This window comes from Coregonus lavaretus, assembly GCF_964263955.1.
Source record: "Coregonus lavaretus genome assembly, chromosome: 23".
Taxonomy (NCBI): domain Eukaryota; kingdom Metazoa; phylum Chordata; class Actinopteri; order Salmoniformes; family Salmonidae; genus Coregonus; species Coregonus lavaretus.
In genome coordinates, this window is record NC_140010.1 from 35,622,076 (window position 1) to 35,647,378 (window position 25,303).

The window sequence follows — 25,303 nt, forward strand, 5'->3', positions numbered from 1 at the left end:
TTTTTCTCTCTGCTGTCAAGAGGAGGGCGGGCCACTAAAAGGTTTTGCTAGCAATGTGGTGGGGATGGATGTGGGCCCCTCATGATGAGTTCAGATTTTTTGTGTCCCCCACCCCAATCAAAGTTGCCCATCCCTGTTAATTATGAATTAAGGTTGAAGGACTTTGGATCAGACTGACCACTGCTTTGTCAATTTTTGTTTATGATTTGAAGTACTGTATGATTATAGTTGGTGATGAGGATAATGACGATGATGATGATGATGATGATGATGATGAATAACAGTTGTATTACAAATTGTAAAGAAAATCGTTGGTAGTAGATTTACGTGTCCGATTTTATTGCGAAGAAAAAGCAATGCATTTTTTGATGACCAATTTGAGGACAGTCAACGCCCAATGCATTCTGGTCCCTGTGCTGAAGAAGCTCAGGAATTTGAGGTGTTGTTCGCCAGTCCAGCCTCCAAACCAATGACTGTATATATGCTCCAAACCCACAAGGTTTTCTTTCACTGACAATCAAAACGGTAAATATTGTATCTATTAGCCAGTTATTAGGCATATTCATGTCACATTTAACTGTCTCGTCGAATTAGATACCTCGTTTTAACTTCCTGCCGCATCCCAAATAGCTTTTTAGTATTAAGCTAGCCTTTAGCAAAGTAGCTAGCTACTTGATAATTAGATGGCTGGCTAACGTAAGTTTTCAAAGCTTGCTTTTAGACACTTCGCCGGTTTAATAGTCAGTGTTAGCTAGCTAACGTTACCATTTGAAACCATGAGATGAATAATCAATTTACAGTTTGTCTACACAGCCCGGTTTGAAATACTTGTTTGCTAGCTAGCTTGAAGGTGTTAAATCATGTTTTGTGATATTATTAGCGTAAACTTAACTAGATAGGCATATTTGAGGTAACTGCAATGTCATTTAGTTGTATTTCAGATATTGGGACAGCGCTTTCAAAACCCTGTTAATTTTTTTTCAGACTTCCACTGCTCGGTGTTGAACAAATAAAAGTCCAGAGAGCAGTTAGCTACTGTTAGCTCTGAAAGAAAGATGCCCATGTCAATTTCTCTCTGGCCTCCTCAGAAGGGCCCGTCTGTTGTCAGTTGAATTGTGATGAAATTATTTCTTCCCCCCGCTAGCTAACTGTATGAAGTTTTGATATCACTTCCAGCTTCAATTTATTTTTGGTATACTGTAATAGAAAAGTCACTAGCTAGCTAAATAAAAGTACAGAATGGAAAGTTGAATTCAAGTTAAAACCAACTTGAGTACATGCATCTGTGAAGTGAAAGTGCTAAAGAAAGTTTTTGGAAGGGAAGGCTGTTAGTTTTTTGTTGTTAGACATTCTTTCGAAAAGTCATTGAGCAGTGAGCAGACTTCCTGTCTCTCACAGTCCTCTAAATCATGTAGGTAGGCTATCCTCCATTTTGTTAGTGTACACAGTCGTCATTCTCTTCAAGTAATAGCTAGTCCTATTGATATAGTACTTTACATTTGACATGTTTACTGTAAGGTTCTCTGTTCTCTGGCAGGTTGAAAGAGCTCAAAATGTCTCAGGCTGAAAAAATTAAGGTAAGTTCCCGACTGAGTATGATAAGAGGATGCTTGCTTCCTCTCAGTAAGCTTGCTTCCTCTCACTAAGTAATGCTGTCAGGCGGTCCAATAATGACTTCAGAGGGAGCTTATTTTGACTAGGCCTATATAAACAGGATGTGAATCTGCTTTGGCAAATCAGGATTTATTAGAATTAAACCATTGCAGCCATTGGAAAAAATAATATATATATATATGTATTTGATCCCCTGCTGATTTTGTACGTTTGCCCACTGAAAAAGACATGATCAGTCTATAATTTTAATGGTAGGTTTATTTGAACAGTGAGAGACAGAATAACAACAACAAAATCCAGAAAAAAGCATGTCAAAAATGTTATAAATTGATATGCATTTTAAATTGATCTGCAAAACATGACTTAGTACTTGGTGGCAAAACCCTTGTTGGCAATCAGAGGTCAGATGTTTCTTGTAGTTGGCCACCAGGTTTGCACACATCTCCGGAGGGATTTTGTCCCACTCCTCTTTGAAGATCTTCTCCAAGTCATTAAGGTTTCGAGGCTGACGTTTGGCAACTCGAACCTTCAGCTCCCTCCACAGATTTTCTATAGGATTAAGGTCTGGAGACTGGCTAGTGCTTCTTCTTGAGCCACTCCTTTGTTGCCTTGGCCGTGTGTTTTGGGTCATTGTCATGCTGGAATACCCATTTTCAATGCCCTGGCTGAGGGAAGGAGGTTCTCACCCAAGATTTGACGGTACATGGCCCTGTCCATCGTTCCTTTGATGCGGTGAAGTTGGCCTGTCCCCTTAGCAGAAAAACAACCCCAAAGCATAATGTTTCCACCTCCATGTTTGACGGTGGGGATGGTGTTCTTGGGGTCATAGGCATTCCTCCTGCTCCAAACACGGCGAGTTGAGTTGATGCCAAAGAGCTTCATTTTGGTCTCATCTGACCACAACACTTTCACCCAGTTCTCCTCTGAATCATTCAGATGTTCATTGGCAAACTTCTGATGGGCCTGTATATGTGCTTTCTTGAGCAGGGGGACCTTGCGGGTGCTGCAGGATTTCAGTCCTTCATAGCGTAGTGTGTTACCAATTATTTTCTTGGTGACTATGGTCCCAGCTGCCTTGAGATCATTGACAAGATCCTCCCGTGTAGTTCTGGGCTGATTCCTCACCGTTCTCATGATCATTGCAACTCCACGAGGTGAGATCTTGCATGGAGCCCCAGGCCGAGGGAGATTGACAGTGCTTTTGTGTTTCTTCCATTTGCGAATAATCGCACCAACTGTTGTCACCTTCTCACCAAGCTGCTTGGCGATGGTCTTGTAGGTCATTCCAGCCTTGTGTAGGTCTACAATCTTATCCCTGACATCCTTGGACAGCTCTTTGGTCTTGGCCATGGTGGAGAGTTTGGAATCTGATTGATTGATTGCTTCTGTGGACAGGTGTCTTTTATACAGGTAACAAACTGAGATTAGGAGCACTCCCTTTAAGAGTGTGCTCCTAATCTCAGCTCATTACCTGTATAAAAGACACCTGGGAGCCAGAAATCTTTCTGATTGAGAGGGGTTCAAATACTTATTTCCCTCATTAAAATGCAAATCATTTTATAACATTTTTGACATGTGTTTTTCTGGATTTTTTTGTTCTTATTCTGTCTCACTGTTCAAATAAACCTACCATTAAAATTATAGACTGATCATGTCTTTGTCAGTGGGCAAAAGTACAAAATCAGCAGGGGATCAAATACTTTTTTCCCTCACACAGAGATGACCAGTTCCTTACATCTGTTTATAAGCTGAACAGATGGGCTTAGGCCTAACTTTGAAACCTTTTGGTTGGACTGCACATTCACCCTGGTTACGTAGAGGCCTGTTAGGGCCATAAACACTGGAATTCAGAAAATAATGATTTTCACAAAGAGATGGCAGAGACAAAGTCACCTCACCCAAAGGTCATTCGTGGACAGCTGTTTCTTTTGAGTAGCGGCCTAATTGCCGGTTTTAATCTTTGCTGCTGTGATTTACACTGCCCATGCCAAAGTAAAAATGATGGTATTCTTGGGTCGAATGACTCAGATGCTCATGTTGTTGTCTCTTATGTTTTACAGCAGGGTCAGTTCACCAACCCAGAGACGCCAGGGTATGTGGGCTTTGCCAACCTGCCCAACCAGGTGCACCGCAAGTCGGTCAAAAAGGGCTTTGAGTTCACCCTTATGGTAGTCGGTGAGTGTCACAATATTTGTCTGGTGTGTTTTTGTATTGAGAGTGTTGTAACGTTCGTATGCAGTATCTAGCCGTAGTTCCCCTAGTTGGATATCAGACAGAACGTTTCACCAGTTGTTTGAGCTTTGCACAAACCACTTTGTGTCTTTGCTTGTCGGTGAGTGTCAGCCATTTTCTTGCTGCAGTTCTTTACTCACTTCAGTAGAGATGATGAGTTTTGACCTTCAAAGGGGAATGTGTGGCAAAATGATAATGTTCACACAGCTTTGTCAAATCATAAGCATCTTAGGAATGTGACAACAACAGTAAGCAATGCATATTAATAGGGTTGTCACGATACCAGTATTACAATACTATGATACCAGATTTTCCATGGCAAAAAAATAAAAACAGGAATTAGACTAACCTCTATGGTCCTATAAAAACCCACTTGATGTAAAATTGTGAGTGATATAGCTAGCAAAATAAACAAATGTGACTCTAGGTGGCAACATAATGCTGTTTGTTTCTAATATTGGGACTGTTTTCGTCAAGAAATTAATGTTCCACTTCATGTTTTGTTTCCTTGCCACGATACTTCGGAATATCGCGATACTGGTATCATGACAACCCAGTATGCATTTCCTTTTTCCTCGATTAATTTTGAGTGGGAGGATAGCTTTTTTTCTTTGCTAAACATACAATATATTTTTAACAGAAATTTAACAAACTGGTATTATGCCTAGTTTGTGCTAAGCATTTAGGCTATCACTTCATGCTGTCGACAGAATGGAATGTGACTTCTTTGACCATAAGTCCGGACAGTTGTTATCTAGTTGACAAATGCAGACGTTTCATTTCCCATAGCCTCTCCTCACCATTCACATTTTCCACCCTCCCCACAAATCCGCCAGTAACCACTGTTGCAAATCGCTTCACTTCCTTTTAGAGTTTTTATGTGACTGTATGTATGTCCGGCATACGTGTGTGCCAGAGTGTTTGTGTCTGAGAGAGTGGGATATGTGTAGGATCATGTCAGAGGCCCGGTTTAGGTCACTGTTGTGAGTCCAGCTTCAGACAGTCTCTATGTAAACGGATGGAGGCTGGGCGTATCTGCGTCCTCTGGTTTAGCTGTGTGAAATGGTTGTCCTTTCTCTCTTCTTCCTCCATGTCTGTGTGGGGGAGGAGGGGGGCCCTATTGTATACTCATCCCTCTGCCTTAAAATAAACCAGAGTGGAATGTGTGCCCGAGGGGCAGCTCAGCACTGGACAGGCCTCTGCTCTTGCTGCTAAATAGAATAAGTATGAATAAAAACCACACAAGAACTACGATGAGAGTTAAATAAACACTAGAATGCAAGTATATACAGTACCAATCAAAAGTTTGGACACACCTACTCATTCAAGGGTTTTTCTTTATTTGTACTATTTTCTACATTGTAGAATAATAGTGAAGACAATAAAACTATGAATTAACACATATGGAATCATGTAGTAACCAATAAAAGTGTTAAACAAATCAAAATATATTTTATATTTGAGATTCTTCAAATAGCCACCCTTTGCCTTGATGACAGCTTTGCACACTCTTGGCATTCTCTCAACCAGCTTCACGAGGAATGCTTTTCCAACAGTCTTGAAGGAGTTCCCACATATGCTGAGCACTTATTGGCTGCTTTTCCTTCACTCTGTGGTCCAACTCATCCCAAACCATCTCAATTGGGTTGAGGTTGGGGGATTGTGGAGGGCAGGTCATCTGATGCAGCACTCCATTACTATCCTTCTTGGTCAAATAGCCCTTACGCAGCCTGGAAGAGTGTTGGGTCATTTACCTGTTGAAAACCAATGATTGTCCCACTAAGCCCAAACCAGATGGGATGGCGTATCGCTGCAGAATGCTGTGGTAGCCATGCTGGTTAAGTGTGCCTTGAATTCTAAATAAATCACAGACGGTGTCACCAGCAAAGCACCATCACACCTCCTCCTCCATGCTTCACGGTGGGTACCACACATGCAGAGATCATCCGTTCACCTACACTGTGTCTCACAAAGACACAGCGGGTGGAGCCAAAAATCTCCAATTTGGACTACCGGTCTAATGTCCATTGCTCGTGTTTCTTGGCCCAAGCAAGTCTTTTCTTCTTATTGGTGTCCTTTAGTAGTGGTTTCTTTGCAGCAATTCGACCATGAAGGCCTGATTCACGCAGTCTCCTCTGAGCAGTTGATGTTGAGATGTGTCTGTTACTTGAACTCTGTGAAGCACTTATTTCGGCTGCAATTTCTGAGGCTGGTAACTCTAATGAACTTATCCTCTGCAGCAGAGGCAACTCTGGGTCTTCCTTTCCTGTGGCGGTTCTTATGAGAGGCACTTTCATCATAGCGCTTGATGGTTTTTGCGACTGCACTTGAAGAAAGTTCTTGAAATGTTCCGCATTGACTGACCTTCTGTCTTAAAGTAATGATGGACTGTCATTTCTATTTGCTTATTTGAGCTGTTCTTGCCATAATATGGACTTGGTCTTTTACCAAATAGGGCTATCTTCTGTATACCACCCCCCTACCTTGTCACAACACAACTGACTGGCTCAAACGCATTAAGAAGGAAATAAATTCCACAAATTAACTTTTAAGAAGGCACACCCGTTAATTGAAATGTATTCCAGGTGACTACCTCATGAATCTGGTTGAGAGAATTCCAATAGTGTGCAAAGCTGTCGTCAAGGCAAAGGGTGGCTACTTTGAAGAATCTCAAATATGAAAAACATTTTGATTTGTTTAACACTACTTTGGTTACTACATGATTCCATATGTGTTATTTCATAGTTTTGATGTCTTCACCATTATTCTACAATGTACTTTTTTTTTTTTTTATAAAGAAAAACCCTGGAATGAGTTGGTGTGTCCAAACTGCTGACTGGTACTGTACATTGCAGTGCCAGAACCTTATTCAATGTGTAGGAGTACTGGAGTGGTTGAGGAATATATACATATGTATGGTAATATAATAATGGTAATATACAGGGCGTTCTGAAAGTATTCAGACCCCTTGACTTTTTCCACATTTTGTTACGTTACAGCCTTATTTAAATTTTTTATTAAATTGTTCTTAGGGACCCTCAATGCTGCAGAGTTTTTTTGGTACCCTTCCCCAGATCTGTGCCTCGACACAATCCTGTCTCGGAGCTCTACAATTCCTTCGACCTCATGGCTTGGTTTATGCTCTGACATGCACTGTCAACTGTGGGACCTATATAGACAGACAGGTGTGTGCCTTTCCAAATCATGTCCAATCAATTTAATTTACCACAGGTGGACTCCAATCAAGTTGTAGAAACATCTCAAGGATGATCGATGGAAACAGAATGCCCCTGAGCTCAAATTCGAGTCTCATATTAAAGAGTCTGAATACTTATGTAAATAAGGTATTTCTGTTTTTTATTTAAAAATTTGCAAAACAAAAGTCTCAAACAATCTCTCTAGCCCTTCATCATGACTCTCAGTTCCACTACATTACACATAAAAGTCATTGGGCGATGGCGTCTTGTGTAGGAAGGAGTTTTGTTACATTAACACGCAATGCTTGCGGTACGGTTTTGCATAAGAACCTTATCTTTTAATATCGGCGAGAAATGATTGTCTATAAACAAAATGTTAAATTGCTACACACCTTTTTATAGGGTTAGGGTTCCCACACGGCCATGTTACAGCACTAGTTTATGTAAAACAGATGGAAGACCGAGTGGACTACCTGTGCTAATTAGCTATCTGTGTAAACAGAAGACAGACTCCAGAAATATGTTGTCACCTGAAAAATACTGTCAGCTACAACTGTCTTAACTGGTTAAAACAGTGAACTAGAAGTGTGTATTTTGCGTTGAAATTAATTTGATGTGATATAAAAGTAAAGGGATTTAAGTATCTAGAACCGTACCGCAATTGAGAATCGATTCACGTTTAGATGGAGTATTTGGCTGTTTTGGCTTCCAGAGCCAATTCACCCTTTTAAACAGAATATGTATGGTCTTTGGACTAAGGAGTAACGTTAGGTTCCTTTTAGTCCAATATTTGACTACAATCTCTCAAGCACAAGCCCACCTGCTAGTGAGTAGCCAGCTAATCTTTATATTTAAAGGCTAGCCAATTTGCTTGCTAACAAGCTAGAGCAGTTTAACTGTTATGGATACACCCTCCTGTCTGTCTAACTGTTTAAACCACATAGCCTGTTCGCATTGTGTCAGTGTTCAAATCAAGTGGCCTAACTTGGTAAGAAGATGCTTTTTTCTCAGAATGAGAACGAGTTGCCAATTCCTTGTGTAAATATGTATTTTTATGCTCATTGCACATTCATCAAACACAGACTAGACAGCTAGCACATAAGTGTGGCTAAAATGCTGATAGCGGTACCGCAATGCCGTGCATGACAAACTGAGCATTCATTTTCCACAATCATGTTCATTGTTACTCCCATCTTAGTAGGGTCTGCTGTGTTTTACATGTTGGGAGTTGAGACATAAAAAGGGTATCGTTATAAAGGTCAAGTTCTCCTCTATTACAGTAAAATAATGTTTCTGTGTCCATATGACTGATTTTGTTTGACCAAACCTGAAATGCAAATAGCGAGTTGAAACTGCTTGTTGTCAGAGATGAAGAAGATGCTCTTTCGTCGTTGTTGTGAGTTGCAGGGAGAGGGGCTTGGTGTCTGTGCGAGTGGTAAGGTGCACAGAAATAGCGAATGAGATGAGACCAAAAAGTCAAACACTCATCATAAATTCAACCCTAGATTCTTGCGATACAGGCATTTGTAACATCGCGCTAAAACATATATTCAAATTAATTTGATATATCGCCCAGCTCTACACGTAAACAGGAGTAAAAGTGACCAGTAGCAGGATAAATACTAAAGGTAATGCCAATCAATAATCAGTGGACGGTAGCGTAATGGAGTAATACATCTAATCAATAATAATCTTCGCAGCAGCGTAGGTTTTCTGAGAGGGTAGAGACCGGTGGATGGGCGTAGAGTCAGTGTGGATAGTCTGTGGGAGAGGGAGATCAGTAGTTGTTAGCGCTTTAACAGTCTTATGGCCAGGGGATAGAAGCCGTTTAGGAGTCTGTTTGTCTGAGCCTTGATTCACCAGTACTGCCTGCCGGACGGGAGCATAGAGAACAGTCCATGTCTCAGGTGGCTGGAATCGTTGGACATTTTTTCAGACCTTTCTCAGATACCGCCTGGCATGTACGGCCTGAATGGCTAGGAGCTCACCCACAGTGATGTGCTGTGTCTGCACCGCCCTCTGTTAGGCCTTACTGTTGCGGGCGGTGCAGTTGCCATGCCATCTGAGGGGCCATGCCAAATCGTTTCAGCCTCCTGAGGTAGAAGAGGTGTTGCTTTGCCTTCCCGACTGTTCTGGTGTGAGAGGACCATGTTAAGTCCTTAGTGACGTGGACACAGGAACTTGAAGCAGTTAACCCTCTCCACTGCGGCCCGTCGATGTGGATGGGGTGTGTGCACCCCCCTGTTTTCTGTAGTTCATGATCCTGTTGCCCTGGCACCACACTGCCAGTTCTCTGACACCCTCCCTCCAGTTGCAGGTGGAGGTGTTCAGTCTTAGGGTCCCGACATTGGTGACGAGCTTGGAGGGCACTATGTTGTTGCACGCTAAGCTGTAGTCGATGAACAGCATTCTCACGTAGTTATTCCTCTTGTCTAGGTGGGAGAGCGCAGTGTGGAGTGCAATTGAGATTGCTTCATCTAGATCTGTTGGGGTGGTATGCAAATTGAGTGGGTCTGGGATGATGGAGGTGATGTGTGCCATGACCAACCTTTTTCTAAGCACTTCATGATTACAGATGTTAGTGCTACAGGGCGGTAGTCATTGTGGCAGGTAGCCTTAAGAGTTCTTGGGAACAGGAATGATGGTGGTCAGCTTGAGATAAGTGGGGATTACAGACTGGGACAAGGAGAGGTTGAAGATGCCTGCCAGCTGGACTGCGAATGCTCTGAGAACGTGCCCTGGAATACCATCTGGCCCCATGGCTTTGGGAGTGTTAAAAACCTCAGTCATGTCGGCCTCGGCAAGCGAGATCACCTAGTCATCTGGGACAGCGGGGACCCTCGTGCACGTTTCGGTGATGTTTTTTGTCAAAGCGTGCATAAAATGCATTGAGTTCGTCTGGTAGAGGGGCATCGTTGGATAGATCACGGCTAGGTCTACCTTTGTAATCCGTAATGGACTGTAGCCCCTGCCACATGCATCGAGTGTCGGAACCGGTGTAGTAGGTTTACACCTTGTTCCTATATTGTTCACCTTGTTCCTATATTGACCTTTTGTGTGCGGTAGCTCTGACTTTAGTTTAGTGCGCACCTCTGTGTTAATCCAGGGCTTTTGATTGGGGAAGCAGCGAACCGTCACTTGAGCTTTTTGCATTTAGGACTAAGGACCGTGTGTGTGTGTCTTGTTTTACTGCGAGGTTAATGCATTTCCCAGGCTATGAGAGGCCTAATGTGTAGGAAGATGCTTGGCTAGCATACAGAGTCCAGGCTAGTTGTGCCCGTTGCCCAACTAGCAGGCAATATTGGGTATTTTGTGGAAAAAGGAACACCCTGCACACATCTAATTGTAGATTCTTGTAGTATTTGTGGTTCGTAGACAAAAAAGTAATCCGTTATGAACAGATATATATTGCCATATATTCTGTATTTTGCCATGCAGGCGCAATAGTCTGTTCTATTTGGTTTTAATCGTGTCTTTGGTTGTGATAGGATGATATGGTTTTTATATTGATGATTCTGTGTGTTCTTTTTAGGGGAATCTGGTCTGGGGAAGTCCACCCTCATCAATAGCCTGTTCCTTACGGACCTCTACCCAGAGAGAGTGATCCCTGGAGCAGCAGGTAATGGTTATACACACACACCAAGGCCAAACTTTCCGCTATCATCAAAACCGAATTTCTTCCCGCATAACCTAATGGGAGTCATTTAAAACAAATTACGCCAAATCCCCTCTCATTTAGTCAGTGGCCTCGAGTATCTCGAAAAGCACAACCTTTTCGCTCCTCTCCCCCTGGTTTTAATTTTGACCCACAGAGAAGATTGAGCGCACGGTTCAGATCGAGGCGTCTACGGTTGAGATCGAGGAGAGAGGGGTGAAGCTCCGCCTCACCGTGGTGGACACACCCGGATATGGCGACGCCATCAACAGCCAGGACTGGTACGCCACTGTCCACAACCTCTTTTGTCCAACATGGAAATTGTTGGAATATAGTTGAAGTAAAATTTTTGGGAAATCTTTATAGTTTTAAAAACACATTTTCTAACATTTAAAGGGATAGTTCGCTTTTTAAAAGTTTTAGCTTTGCATGAGTTTCTGGACTTGGCAGACGACACCCCTGTAACTAAAATGTCAGTTCCCATTGCTCTACCCATGTCATACAGTGTTATATGGCTTGGCTTTTCTAATGGCCACTGCTTCTTGTTTCTCCTCCAGTTTCAGCACCATCATCGCCTACATCGATGACCAGTTTGAGCGCTACCTCCACGACGAGAGCGGTCTGAACCGACGGCACATCGTGGACAACCGTGTTCACTGCTGCTTCTACTTCATCTCCCCGCTGGGCCATGGGTATACACACATTTTCAACATGCACTTTTAATTAACCTTGACTTAATGACTTTAAATGAGTACCCCCCCGTGGACTTTCCAGTTATTTTACTCGCTCTCGCTCTCCCTTTCTCTCTCAGGCTGAAGCCTCTGGATGTACAGTTCATGAAGGCCATCCACAACAAAGTCAACGTGGTTCCTGTCATCGCCAAGGCCGACACACTCACCCTGAGAGAGAGGGAGAGGCTCAAGCGCAGGGTAGGAGACATTATAGCTCAACCTGACTCTCAAAAGTATACAATAGGAGAACATTTTAAGTAATCTCACACAAGGGATGTAAATGTTGTGGTCTTCCTTTCATATGATACAACTGCACCAATGGACTGCACCGCGTGCCTGTATTGTTAAAAAAAGAATCCCTCTGTGGATTAATAAAGTACTGTATATTCAATTCAATAGTTAAAGCGCAGCTAAAGTAAATAGCCAAAATGATGTGTACATCCTCCATATTCCTGTGTGTGGCTGTAGATTCTGGATGAGATTGACGAGCACGGCATCAAGATCTACCACCTCCCCGACGCAGAGTCTGACGAGGACGAAGACTTCAAGGAGCAGACAAGGATTCTCAAAGTAATCCCCACCTCCTTTTCTAGAATTGGGCCTGCCTACCTAAGGATTCTGAACCTCAATTGTCATTTCCACATATAGTGGGGTCTGAAATTATTGGCACCCTTGATTAAAAATTAGCCATAATAACTGTATAAAATAAATAATTTAAATACTGAGCTATATTGTATGCTATTGTTTTTCTCTGAAATTATATTATTTTATACTAATACAATTGCTCAGAGAAAGAGGTTTTGTTTAATAAGTAATACTTATTTCTCTCAAAAAGGTAGGGGTCAAAATTATTGACACACCTACAAATTCTGATAAATAAAGTAGTCAAAAGTGTATTATTTGGTCCCATATTCCTAGCACATGACTACATCAAGCTTGTGACTCTTTGCAGTTCGTTTTGGTTGTGTTTCAGATTATTTTGTGCCAAATAGAAATGAATGATAAGTAATCTATTGTGTAATTTTGTGGTCACTTTTATTGTAAATAAGAATAGAATGTTTCTGAACACTTCTACATTAATGTGGATGCTACTATGATTACGGATAATCCTGAATGAATGGTGAATAATTATGAATGAGAAAGTTAGAGGGTCAAAGATCATACCCCGAGGACATGCTAATCTCCCCTGTCATCTTTAACAAGGGTGTCAATCATTTCGGACCCCACTGTACATACATTATCTTGGCGATCGGAATTGACATCGAGGATGGTTTCTTTGAGACTTTTACTACTGTTCCTGAAAGTTACTAGCATTGGAAGTTCCAACTAAAAAAAAACACAACTTTACAAATAAGCTCAGAATGGTATGCAATCACCAAAATCACAAACATGCTATCTGTTTTGACCATCAATGTCTCCTCTCTCCTCCCTCTAGGCCAGTATTCCCTTTGCGGTGGTGGGCTCCAACCAGCAGATTGAGGCCAAGGGGAAGAAGGTGCGGGGTCGCCTGTATCCCTGGGGCGTGGTGGAGGTGGAGAACCCCGAGCACAACGACTTCCTCAAGCTGCGCACCATGCTCATGTGAGTGGGTGGGAGAGAGAGGGCCTGCACTGGGCCATATCCTCAGAGGGGCTGCTCTGGTTTCTTCATATATTCGACTTGAATAGCAGCATAGAATAGCAGCTTCAGAATCCCGAACGGAAATAGTGGCTAATGCCGATTTAATTGAGTGTTTATGGTTGATTTGGATTACCGTATTTTCCGCACTATAAGGCGCACCGGAGTATAAGCCGCAGCAGCTAAATTGAATGATATTGAATGATGTGTACATATATAAGCCGCACTGGACTATAAGCCGCAGGTGTTTTAATGTTTAATTACCATATGTAAGGGTTCGTGCACAGAGGGGATTGTCGGGAAAGAGATGGCTGCTTGAGGAAGCTCCCATTTATTAACATTTCAACAAACAAGTTGCATATTTGCATAACGTATTCCAGCAAAATTAGTTAATAGCGTCACAATCATTTAACCACTTAACTTTGGTTATTTTTGAAAAATCTTGAAAAAGTGTGCTCATCTTTGAATATTTATCTACATTATAGCCTACAGTAGTACCATAACAAAAAACTAAGCTTACAGCGCTTGACGAGGCAATATCAATGGCTAAATTAAATGTGTTTTTTTTAAAGTGCAAAATAAAGTGCCTGTAACACGACAGTAAGCGCGTAAACCTAAAGTTGCAGCAACACGGCTGCTTAAAATATACGGTAATCAGCCTACCAGAAAAGTCATTAATCCTCGTCTTCATCTTTTAGGCTAAGGTGCAGTACACGGCTGTAACCAGAAAAGTCAAGTCATTAATCCTCATCTCCGTCTTCTTCCTGCGTACTAAAACCACCAAAGTCCTCATCTTCAGTGTCGGAAATGAACAGGCTCAGGGTGGCTTCGTCAGCCACTCTCCTCTCTCCTTCGTTGACGCTCTCAAAACCAACGAACTCCTCTTCGTCACTGTCGGAATCGAACAGACTCTGAAGGGCCTCAGCTGTGGCGGCGTCCTCCTCTTCATCACGCAGCAGTCCAGCCTTTCGGAACCCGTTAATGATCGTGGATGTTTTGACACTCCTCCACGCTATCAGGATCCACTCGCAAACTTGAGCGAAAGTTGCTTTTCGCATGCGACCAGTTTTGGTGAATGATTTATCGCCGCTAGTCATCCACGCCTCCCACTGAACGCGTAGTGCCACTTTGAACGCACGATTGACACTGATGTCGAGTTGCTGCAGATGCTTCGTTGTGCCCCCAGGAATCACAGCTGGAATCGAGTTTGTGCTCTTGATGGCTGCTTTCACATAATCCGTTATATGGGCCCTCATGCTGTCCAAAACGAGCAAAGCTTTTTTTTGGCGAAAGAATCCTCCAGGGCGCTTGACGTAGCACTCATTCAGCCACTCATTCATTACGCTTTCCATCATCCACCCTTTCTTGTTGACTTTAAAGGAGATGCCGTTCAGGATCTTTTCTTTTGGCATTGTAATCCGCTTAAAAATCACCATTGGCGGAAGCTTTAATCCAGATGCTGTGCAGCCAAGAACACAAGTGAAATTCGTTCTCTCGTGGCCAGTGGTTCTCAACGTGATGGACGATTCACCTTTCTTGTTAACAGTCCTAGTGAGAGGCAGGTCAAACGTCAAAGGCACTTCATCCATATTTATGATCTGGTCCGGTCCGATGGAATATTCCTCTATCATTCTTTGTGTGAATTCGCCGAAGTTTGTTATTTTTTCCTGGTAGTCGGGAGGGAGTTGCTGACACACAGTCGTCCGCGCCCTGATGGAGAGTCCCTTTCGTCTCATAAATCTGAAACACCAGGATGGTCCACCTCTAAAATTTTCAATTTTCATTTCGGTGGCGACTGTTTCAGCTTTCAGTCGGATCTGCACGGTGGAAACACCTCGGCCGTCTGCTCTCTGTGTGTTCACCCAATCTTCAAGAAAGTCTTCAAGTTCGGGCCATCTGCTTTTATTACCTCTGAAAGCTTTTTTTGACTTTTTGCATTGAGACAGTTCTTCCCGCTGGCGTCTCCAACGTCTCACCATTGACTCATTGATGCCAAGGCTACGTGCAGCAGCTCTATTTCCTTCTTTTACAGCCAGATTGACTGCCTTTAACTTAAAAGCTGCATCATATGCATTTCTACGTTTGTTTTCCATAATGAGGGTTTGTGCATGAAAACTTCCTTTGCACAAACTGTCTCGCTCTCGTAATGTCTGTCTGTCTTGCTCTCGTTCTGTCTCTCGTACCACTCTCGGTTCCACTTTTACTTTTGCGCGCTACCTGTCTCACTCTTTTCCGGCCTCCAGCTTTTCCTGCTGGAGCCCGCGGCTTAAAGGTGAGGGGCGCGGACCGGTCATAGAGCCCATAGAGTTAAAGTTGGTGGACTGTAACCTGTAAAATCCATAGATTTAGGAGGTCTTCTAGTGGCCGTTAGCTGTAAAAATCCATAGATTAGCCGCACCGTTATATAAGCCGCAGGGGTCGAAAAATTGGAAAAAAGGCGCGGCTTATAGTCCGAAAATTACGGTATATTCTTATATTGAACATGCTGAATGCTTGTCTTCTACAAAGCTGTGTCAGTTGTATAATTGTATATGTTGTTTCCATTAAATGTCAGTAGTGAGCAGTGACTGTCCCGTCTCACATACTGCTTGGTGTTTCGCTTATGACTATCTTGAGTTGAGCGACTGGTTTAGTGCTTGATTGATTGACGGATACCTATCCTTCTACAGCACCCACATGCAGGACCTGCAGGAGGTGACCCAGGACCTGCACTACGAGAACTTCCGCTCAGAGCGCCTCAAACGAGGCGGCAGGTTGTCCTCCCATGGTTACGTTCTGCCTCTGTCTCCTGCGTACGTACCTGTCTGTCTGCCTGACTTTCTATACCCTACCTCCCCCCAAAACTTCCCATACGCAGTAATATAATATACAACCAAAGACTCAGACAAACTTAATGCCACGTAGACAGCTGAATGTAACAGAGCATGTTGATACAATGTTGAGACATTTGTAACACAAGACTTGTGTGGCTTAACTTCCTTAGAATTGAATGACTAAGACAATTGGTTGGTAACTAATTCAGTGTCTCAGTCAGCCAGTTCCACTTATCTTGGGTTAATGTCTGTCAAGAAGTGATTAGGTGGTCGTCAGCATTGAAAGTAAATCTCCATTGTGTTCATTAATATTACATTGTTGGAAAAAACGTGTTTTTAAATAAGTTGAAAAACTATCATTTTGGATGTACATTCTACAACAATTTGACCTTAGTAGTGGGTTTGAGTTAGGCATGTATAGTCCGTGGGCTATTTTTACCTTGGTTATTTATTTATTTTTGTAGTGGGCTATGGGTTTTAAACCAGTATATAGTTTGGTTATAGGTTGTATTTGTAGTAGTATGGGTGTCATATGACTCTAGGAGTGTGGACCCTTTGGATTCTTTGAGACCTTCCTCTATAGCCAATCCAGGAGAAGGGAGAGATTTTACTGCCTTCCTATTGGCTCACCATCAGCCCAATGATGGTGGTCTGGTCGGTCCAATCCTCTGAGTGGACTGCTGGAGGTACTGTTTTCAATGGGGGAGGTACAACTATCCCCCCCGTCCCCTACACTTGCTGCTCTCTTCTTGCTTCTGCAGCTTGCCCTCTTTCACTTTAGCACCCAGCTTTCTACATTTCCCCCAATCTGTTTTTTCTCTCTCACTAATTTCTCTCCGGCCCTTCTTTCGACTTTCTAAGTGTTGCTTTCGTCACGTCTGCTTAAATACTAGAAAGCTAGAAACTGCACCCCCCACACACACACACACACACACAACCACCAGACTTGGGGATCTACCAAAACTCTCTTCCAGAGACCCCGTATGCACATGAGTTTTCACTCCTCCACCTTTCTGCTGATTCTATGAATGACAATGATATGCTTTTGAATACTGTATTTTCTTCTGAATGCACAAACTATATAATAATTTGAAATGTATGAGATTTCCAGTGTTCATTTATGTGGATATTTATGCCAAGTCTCCCCAATGATTGAGCCTTTAGCCTAAAGAGCCTAACTCAACAAACCTGTGTCCGTGTTACAGGAAGGGACCGGAGCCGGAGGAAATGGATAAGGACATGATCCTGCAGGAGAAGGAGGCTGAGGTGGGATAGCTAATCATTAATATCCCTCTCTCACTACCTACAACTCACACTACCCTTATACTGTATACTTCCATTCAAATATCGCATTTATGGGAGTATCACACCATCTTGAATACCCCACTCACCGGACCTCTTATACCCAAACTCTTACTTGGACTGCAATAAGTTTATTCCATGTGATACAGGTGGTTGTTTTGAGGAGGGGAGGGGGTTTAGTCAAGTAGTCGGTGTTCAAAGATTTGGTAGTAATGTTATGTTTATTTTGTTCTGTGCAGCTGAGGAGAATGCAGGAGATGATTACCAAGATGCAGGCCCAGATGCAGATTAAGCCTGATGGAGCGGGAGACGGCCAGCATGTGTGAAACCCACCACGGTAAGAACAACACGTCCATTTTGACACTAAACACAGCAAACCTATGCTATGAAAACTAAAATGTACACTGGCATATTGTGGACCTATATGGCTCAGTTGGTAAGAGTGTGCAATGCCAAGGTGGGTTCAACACATGTAGTAATCAAAATACACATACAAATATATTTGAACTCGCTCTACGGTAAGTCTCTTTGGATAAAAGTGTATGCTAGGTGGTATATATTTTTTATTACTATACTGAACAAAAATATAAACGCAACATGCAACAATTTCAAAGATTTTACTGAGTTACAGTACATATAAGGAAATAATTTAAATCAATTAATTAGGCCCTAATCTATGGATTTCACATGATTGGGAATACAGATATGTAACTGTTGGTCACAGATACCCAAACATGCTCAATTGGTGACATGTCTGGTGAGTATGCAGGCCATGGAAGAATTGGGACATTTTCAGCTTCCAGGAATTGTGTACAGATCCTTGCGACATGGGGCTGTGCATTATGCTGAAACATGAGGTGATGGGGGCGGATGAATGGCACGACAATGGGCCTCAGGATCTCGTCACAGTATCTCTGTGCATTCAAATTGCCATCGATAAAATGCAATTGTGTTCGTAGTCCATAGCTTATGCCTGCCCATACTGTAACCCCATTGCCACCATGGGGCACTCTGTTCACAACGTTGACATCCGCAAACCGCTCGCCCACAATGCCATACACGTGGTGTGCGGTTGTGAGGCCGGTTGGACATACTGCCAAATTCTCTAAAACGACATTGGAAGCAGGTTATGGTAGAGCAATGAACATTACATTCTCTGGCAACAGCTCTGGTGGACATTCTTGCAGTCAGCATGCCAATTGCATGCTCCCTCAACTTGAGACATCTGTGGCATCGTGTTGTCACAAAACTGCACAGATTGCAGTTTATTGGGGGTGGGCTGGGGTGGTCCAAAGTAGGGGAGGGTTAACAAACATTATTTTTTCTTTGGGGAGGGTTGTGTTATTTATTTTTTGGGCAGATGAGAGGGTATTTGTTTTTTTCTGGTTAACATTCGCTCTTGCGTGTTTTACTAGACTGAACAAAAATATAAACGCAACATGCATCAATTTCAAAGATTTTACTGAGTTACTGTTCATAGAAGGAAATCAGTCAATTGAAATAAATTAATTAGGCCCTAATCTATGGATTTCACATGACTGGGCAGGGGCGTAGCCATGGGTGGGCCTAGGAGGGCATAGGCCCACCCACTTGGTAGCCAGGCCCACCCACTGGGGAGCCAGGCCCAGCCAATCAGAATTGGTTTTCCCCACAAAATACACTGCTCAAAAAAATAAAGGGAACACTTAAACAACACAATGTAACTCCAAGTCAATCACACTTCTGTGAAATCAAACTGTCCACTTAGGAAGCAACACTGATTGACAATACATTTCACATGCTGTTGTGCAAATGGAATAGACAACAGGTGGAAATTATAGGCAATTAGCAAGACACCCCCAATAAAGGACTGGTTTTGCAGGTGGTGACCACAGACCACTTCTCAGTTCCTATGCTTCCTGGCTGATGTTTTGGTCACTTTTGAATGCTGGCGGTGCTTTCACTCTAGTGGTAACATGAGACGGAGTCTACAACCCACACAAGTGGCTCAGGTAGTGCAGCTCATCCAGGATGGCACATCAATGCGAGCTGTGGCAAGAAGGTTTGCTGTGTCTGTCAGTGTAGTGTCCAGAGCATGGAGGCGCTACCAGGAGACAGGCCAGTACATCAGGAGACGTGGAGGAGTCCGTAGGAGGGCAACAACCCAGCAGCAGGACTGCTACCTCCGCCTTTGTGCAAGGAGGAGCCGGAGGAGCACTGCCAGAGCCCTGCATAATGACCTCCAGCAGGCCACAAATGTGCATGTGTCTGCTCAAACAGTCAGAAACAGACTCCATGAGGGTGGTATGAGGGCCCGACGTCCACAGGTGGGGGTTGTGCTTACAGCTCAACACCGTGCAGGACGTTTGGCATTTGCCAGAGAACACCAAGATTGGCAAATTCGCCACTGGCGCCCTGTGCTCTTCACAGATGAAAGCAGGTTCACACTGAGCACATGTGACAGACGTGACAGAGTCTGGAGACGCAGTGGAGAACGTTCTGCTGCCTGCAACATCCTCCAGCATGACCGGTTTGGCGGTGGGTCAGTCATGGTGTGGGGTGGCATTTCTTTGGGGGGCTGCACAGCCCTCCATGTGCTCGCCAGAGGTAGCCTGACTGCCATTAGGTACCGAGATGAGATCCTCAGACCCCTTGTGAGACCATATGCTGGTGCGGTTGGCCCTGGATTCCTCCTAATGCAAGACAATGCTAGACCTCATGTGGCTGGAGTGTGTCAGCAGTTCCTGCTGGAGTGTGTCAGCAGTTCCTGCAAGAGGAAGGCATTGATGCTATGGACTGGCCCGCCCGTTCCCCAGACCTGAATCCAATTGAGCACATCTGGGACATCATGTCTCGCTCCATCCACCAACGCCACGTTGCACCACAGACTGTCCAGGAGTTGGAGGATGCTTTAGTCCAGGTCTGGGAGGAGATCCCTCAGGAGACCATCCGCCACCTCATCAGGAGCATGCCCAGGCGTTGTAGGGAGGTCATACAGGCACGTGGAGGCCACACACACTACTGAGCCTCATTTTGACTTGTTTTAAGGACATTACATCAAAGTTGGATCAGTCTGTAGTGTGGTTTTCCACTTTAATTTTGAGGGTGACTCCAAATCCAGACCTCCATGGGTTGATAAATTTGATTTCCATTGATAATTTTTGTGTGATTTTGTTGTCAGCACATTCAACTATGTAAAGAAAAAAGTATTTAATAAGATTATTTCATTCATTCAGATCTAGGATGTGTTATTTTAGTGTTCCCTTTATTTTTTTGAGCAGTGTACCTTTATTACCGATAGAAATGCTCCTCAGAAGATCACGCAGGTGACGAAGCCAGATGTGGAGGTCCTGGGCTGGCATGATTACACGTGGTCTGCGGTTGTGAGGCCGGTTGGACATACTGCCAAATTCTCTAAAACGACGTTAGAGAAATTAACATTAAATTATCTGGCAACAGCTCTATTGGACATTCCTGCAGTCAACATGCCAATTGCACTCTCCCCCAACTTGAGGTGTCAGGTGGATGGATTATCTTGGCAAAGGAGAAATGCTCACTAACAAGGATTTAATTTTTTTCAATTTAAGTCTTTGAGTGTTCATATAAATCCAACATTAGGAAGTACAAGTCCTTATGTATCACTTTTGTATTTCCCTACAGGTTTTCAAGCTGTTATTTGAGCTTGACCAGAGATGGATGGAGGGATTGCAGGAGAGAAGGGTGCGAAAACAAGAGAAAGATAACTGGTCCTCATACTGCTTGCCACTATATTTAGTTTATTTCACTCCTACTTGGGATGATTTTGAGTTTTCTTTTATTTTTTCTTTATTTTTATATAAGCAGTATTACATTTTTATATTTACACACATTTTCTTTCTAATATTCCATATTGCTCATTATTCATTTGTTCCATTCTATTGGAATGGACCATGCCAGTTAGTCACCAAATGAAGAAGAACTCCTTTAACCAGGGGAATGCTTTTATTATAGAGACATAGTTTTTTTTTTTTGCTGTTGAGAAAGCCAAAAGCTGCTGCTTTTCAGTACTGTCATAGCCAAGGCTTTCCACTCGGCCTCTGCTAAAATCGCTCATTAACGGTCGATCATGTTAGTTACTGTGGCTCCGCGTTACGAGTGGGAAAGACCAACTTATTGTGAAAGTTAGCAGCTCTCTTCTGTCTTTCGTGGAGCCATACAGTTAAAACTGTATTTTTTTTTTCTCTAATGGTTGTCATGCCAATGTTGGAGGATTCTTTAAAGATTGTGTATTGTTTAAAGATATTGTTTAAACAGTCTTTGAAAAGCAGCAAAAATATGTTTCCTTATATTGCTAGGATTCATTGACCGTGTTCTTTCTCCTACTCCCTTGCACACAGCTCTTTCCCCTGTCTGAAGTGGTGTTGTGTTGAAACGACTGGTTATGACTGAAATACATGACACTGTGACCTTCCCAGTCATCCTGTAGCCCTGAACCAATGAAGGAGACATACCTTGGTGTTTTTTACTGTATGTGCCTATATGAATACTGGACCTGTAAAGTGTCTCAGAGTAGGAGTGCTGATCTAGGATCAGTTTAGCCTTTTAGATCATAATGAATGTGGTTATATAGACTGGGGACCTGATCCCAGATCAGCACTCCTACTCTGAGACACTTTATGTCCCCAGGTTTTAACATATTGCAAAGTGAATTGATGTTTGAGGTGAAAGTCCTAGCGAACTAAAAGTCAATTGAATTACTGTGCTGTTCGGACTTATGCTTTTCCTCGTGGTCCCCCGTGATATTGATGATTTGTTGAATGAAGTGCATCCAGTCTGATGTGGAGGTCGTGCTGTAAAGCCCATGCTGTACTTGGTGTAATATGATATCCATAGCCTTCTATTCTTTATGGCTGAGTGTCAATGGATTAAGACTGAAAAGTGACTGATGTTGGACAGGTCCAGTTACAGTTGCTGTGACCGCTGGCCTTGTCACTATCCTACGCAAGCCAAGTCAGAGTTAACATTCCAATCTCTGCTGTTTTATCCAATAACTATCAAATAAAACCCTTGACGTATGCTATCTTGTAATAAAGTTTTTATTAAAGCTAGATTCTAGTTTGCCTCATTTGTCATTTTACAAAAACAAAAATCCAGATCCAAGTGTTTGGCAATGTTCCTATATGTATCGTAATATATCTATAAGTGGCTCATGTCTAGCCATGCGATAAATCCGTCATTATCGAATCTTCAATCCAGATTGTTTTTACAGATTCCAATATCTTCAGTCTGGTAAAATATTTTGTATTTATTATGGATCCCCATTAGCAGCTGCCAAGGCAGCAGCTACTCTTCCTTGGGTCCAGCAAAATTAAGGCAGTTATACAATTTTAAAAACATTACAATTCATTCACAACACATTGTGTGCCCTCAGGCCCCTACTATACTACCACATATCTACAACACAAAATCCATGTGTACGTGTGTATAGTGTGTATGTGTCTGTGCCTATATTTGTGTTGCTTCACAGTCCCCGCTGTTCCACTGCTTGGATGAGTTACTTGATGTGGAATAGAGTTCCATGTAGTCAAGGCTCTATGTAGTACTGTGCGCCTCCCATAGTCTATTCTGGACTTGGGGACTGTGAAGAGACCTCTGGTGGCATGTCTTGTGGGGTATGCATGGGTGTCCGAGCTGTGTGCCAGTAGTTCAAACAGACAGCTTGGTGCATTAAACATGTCAATACCTCTCACAAATACAAGTAGTGATGAAGTCAATCTCTCCTCCACTTTGAGCCAGGAGAGTGACATGCATATTATTGTTAGCTCTCTGTGTACATCTAAGGGCCAGCCGTGCTGCCCTGTCCTGAGCCAATTGTAATTGTCCTAAATCCCTCTTTGTGGCACCTGACCACACAACTGAACAGTAGTCCAGGTGCGACAAAACTAGTGCCTATAGGACCTGCCTTGTTGATAGTGCTGTTAAGAAGGCAGGGCTGCGCTTTATTATGGACAGACTTCTCCCCATCTTGGCTACTGTTGTATTAATATGTTTTGACCATAACAGTTTACAATCCAGGATTACTCCAAGCAGTTTAGTCACCTCAACTTGCTCAATTTCCACATTATTCATTACGAGATTTAGTTGAGGTTTAGGGTTTAGTGAATGATTTGTCCCAAATACAATGCTTTTAGTTTTTGAAATATTTAGGACAAACGTATTCCTTGCCACCCCATTCTGAAACGAACTGCAGCTCTTTGTTAAGTATTTCAGTCGCTGTAGTAGCTGACTTGTATAGTGTTGAGTCTTCCGCATACATAGACACACTGGCTTTACGCATGTCGTTAGTAAAGATTGAAAAAAGTAAGGGGCCTAGACAGCTTCCCTGGGGAATTCCTGATTCTACCTGGATTATGTTGGATAGGCTTCCATTAAAGAACACCCTCTGTGTTCTGTTACTCTTTATCCACAACACATACGTTTTTCCAGCAGCAGACTATGATTGATAATGTCAAAAGCCGCACTGAAGTCTAACAAAACAGCCTCCACAATCTTTTTATCATCAATTTCTCTCAGCCAATCATCAGTCATTTGTGTAAGTGCTGTGCTTGTTGAATGTCCTTCCCTATAAGCGTGTTGAAAGTCTTGTCAATTAGTTTACTGTAAAATAGCATTGTATCTGGTCAAACAATAGTTTCCAAAAGTTTACGAAGGGTTGGTAACAGGCTGATTGGTCGGCTATTTGAGCCAGTAAAGGGGGCTTTACTATTTTTAGTTAGGGGAATGACTTTTGCTTCCCTCCAGGCCTGAGGGCACACACTTTCTAGTAGGCTTAAATTGAAGATATGGCAAATAGGAGTGGCAATATCGTCCGCTATTATTCTCAGTAATTTTCAATCCAAGTTGTCAGACCCCGGTGGCTTGTCATTGTTGATAGACAATCATTTTTTACACCTCTTCCACACTTACTTTACGGAATTCAAATTACAACGCTTGTCTTTCATAATTTGGTCAGATATACTTGGATGTGTAGTGTCAGCTTTTGTTGCTGGCATGTCATGCCTAAATTTGCTAATCTTGCCAATGAAAAAATCCTTAAAGTAGTTGGCAATATCAGTGGGTTTTGTGATGAATGAGCCATCTGATTCAATGAATGATGGAGCAGTTTGCCTTTTTGCCCAACATTTAATTTAAGGTGCTCCAAAACTTTTTACTGGTATTCTTTGTCATTTATCTTTGTTTCATAGTGTAGTTTCTTCTCCTTTTTATTCAGTTTAGTCACATGGTTTCTCAAAGTGCTCCCAGTGGCTTCTGACTCAAGATATAGAGCACGTGTCAAACTAATTCCACGGAGGGCCGAGTTTCTGCGGATTTTCACTCCTCCCTTGTACTTGATTGATGAATTAAGGTCACTAATTAGTAAGGAAATAGTACAAAGCAGATTATTCCGTTGCTATTGTTCCTATAGGTCCTATACTATGGCGACATCATTTAAATGAATGCAGTTACCACTTCATTAAAGCCGTTAGATGCTGTTTATCATAGCGCACTGCGCTTTATTACGTGTGACAGTTTTAGTACTCATCACTGCATTCTCTACCAGAAAGTTGGTTTGTCCTCTTTGATGTCACGTAGGTTGATACATTACTATGTTTTTATTTATAAAACTCTTTAACAAAAAGTCCCACTGTACCTAAAATCTTTACTGAACTTTAGACATACAAGTTAACACACCTGGTCTCAGGGATGGTTAACTCTGGAAATGTATTTGGTCTCTACTGAGTTACGTAAATCAGCTTTTAGTTTTCTTGCACCTTATCTGTGGAACAATCTTGAAAATGTTCTTAAATGTGATGTTTTGATCCCTCTAGGGCAATTTAGAAGGCTGATTGAGGACCTTATTACTGATTAATGTGTTCTTTTTTTATGACCATGTTGTTCTCTCTGCTTGCATTTGGTATTTATATTGATTAGTGTACTTTCTGTAATTTATTTAATTCAGGGCTCATCTGTAAAAGAGACCTTGGTCTCAGTATAACTCCTTGATAAAATAAAGGTTAAATAAAAAATTGTAACATCGCTGAGTACCACTCTTTTATTTCAAGCATGGTGGTGGCTGCATCATGTTATGGGAATGCTTGTCATTTTCAAGGACTAGGGAGGTTTTTTTAGGATAAAAAAGTACGG

At 42.5% G+C, this 25,303-nt stretch overlaps 1 protein-coding gene across 3 annotated transcripts; it reads left to right on the top strand.

Annotated features, from left to right (window-relative positions):
• The first annotated feature begins 413 nt into the window (after positions 1-413).
• LOC311150833 (septin-2B) lies at positions 414-22,227 on the top strand. Of its 3 annotated transcripts, none has more exons than XR_014615144.1 (14): positions 414-525; positions 1,538-1,577; positions 3,675-3,789; positions 10,576-10,662; positions 10,856-10,979; positions 11,256-11,390; positions 11,510-11,627; positions 11,898-11,999; positions 12,865-13,010; positions 15,716-15,799; positions 17,065-17,125; positions 17,401-17,498; positions 20,801-21,673; positions 21,789-22,227. XR_014615144.1 is itself a non-coding variant. In XM_084188379.1 (13 exons), the coding sequence occupies exons 2-12, from the start codon at positions 1,554-1,556 to the stop codon at positions 17,485-17,487; spliced, it is 1,083 nt and encodes a 360-aa protein (XP_084044505.1). In that variant the 5' UTR covers positions 414-525; positions 1,538-1,553; the 3' UTR covers positions 17,488-17,498; positions 20,801-22,227. The 3 variants fall into 3 exon arrangements, 1 of the variants encoding a protein (XP_084044505.1); XR_014615145.1 differs by having other exon boundaries at positions 20,801-21,650; positions 21,774-22,227; XM_084188379.1 differs by having other exon boundaries at positions 20,801-22,227.
• Positions 22,228-25,303: the final 3,076 nt, after the last annotated feature.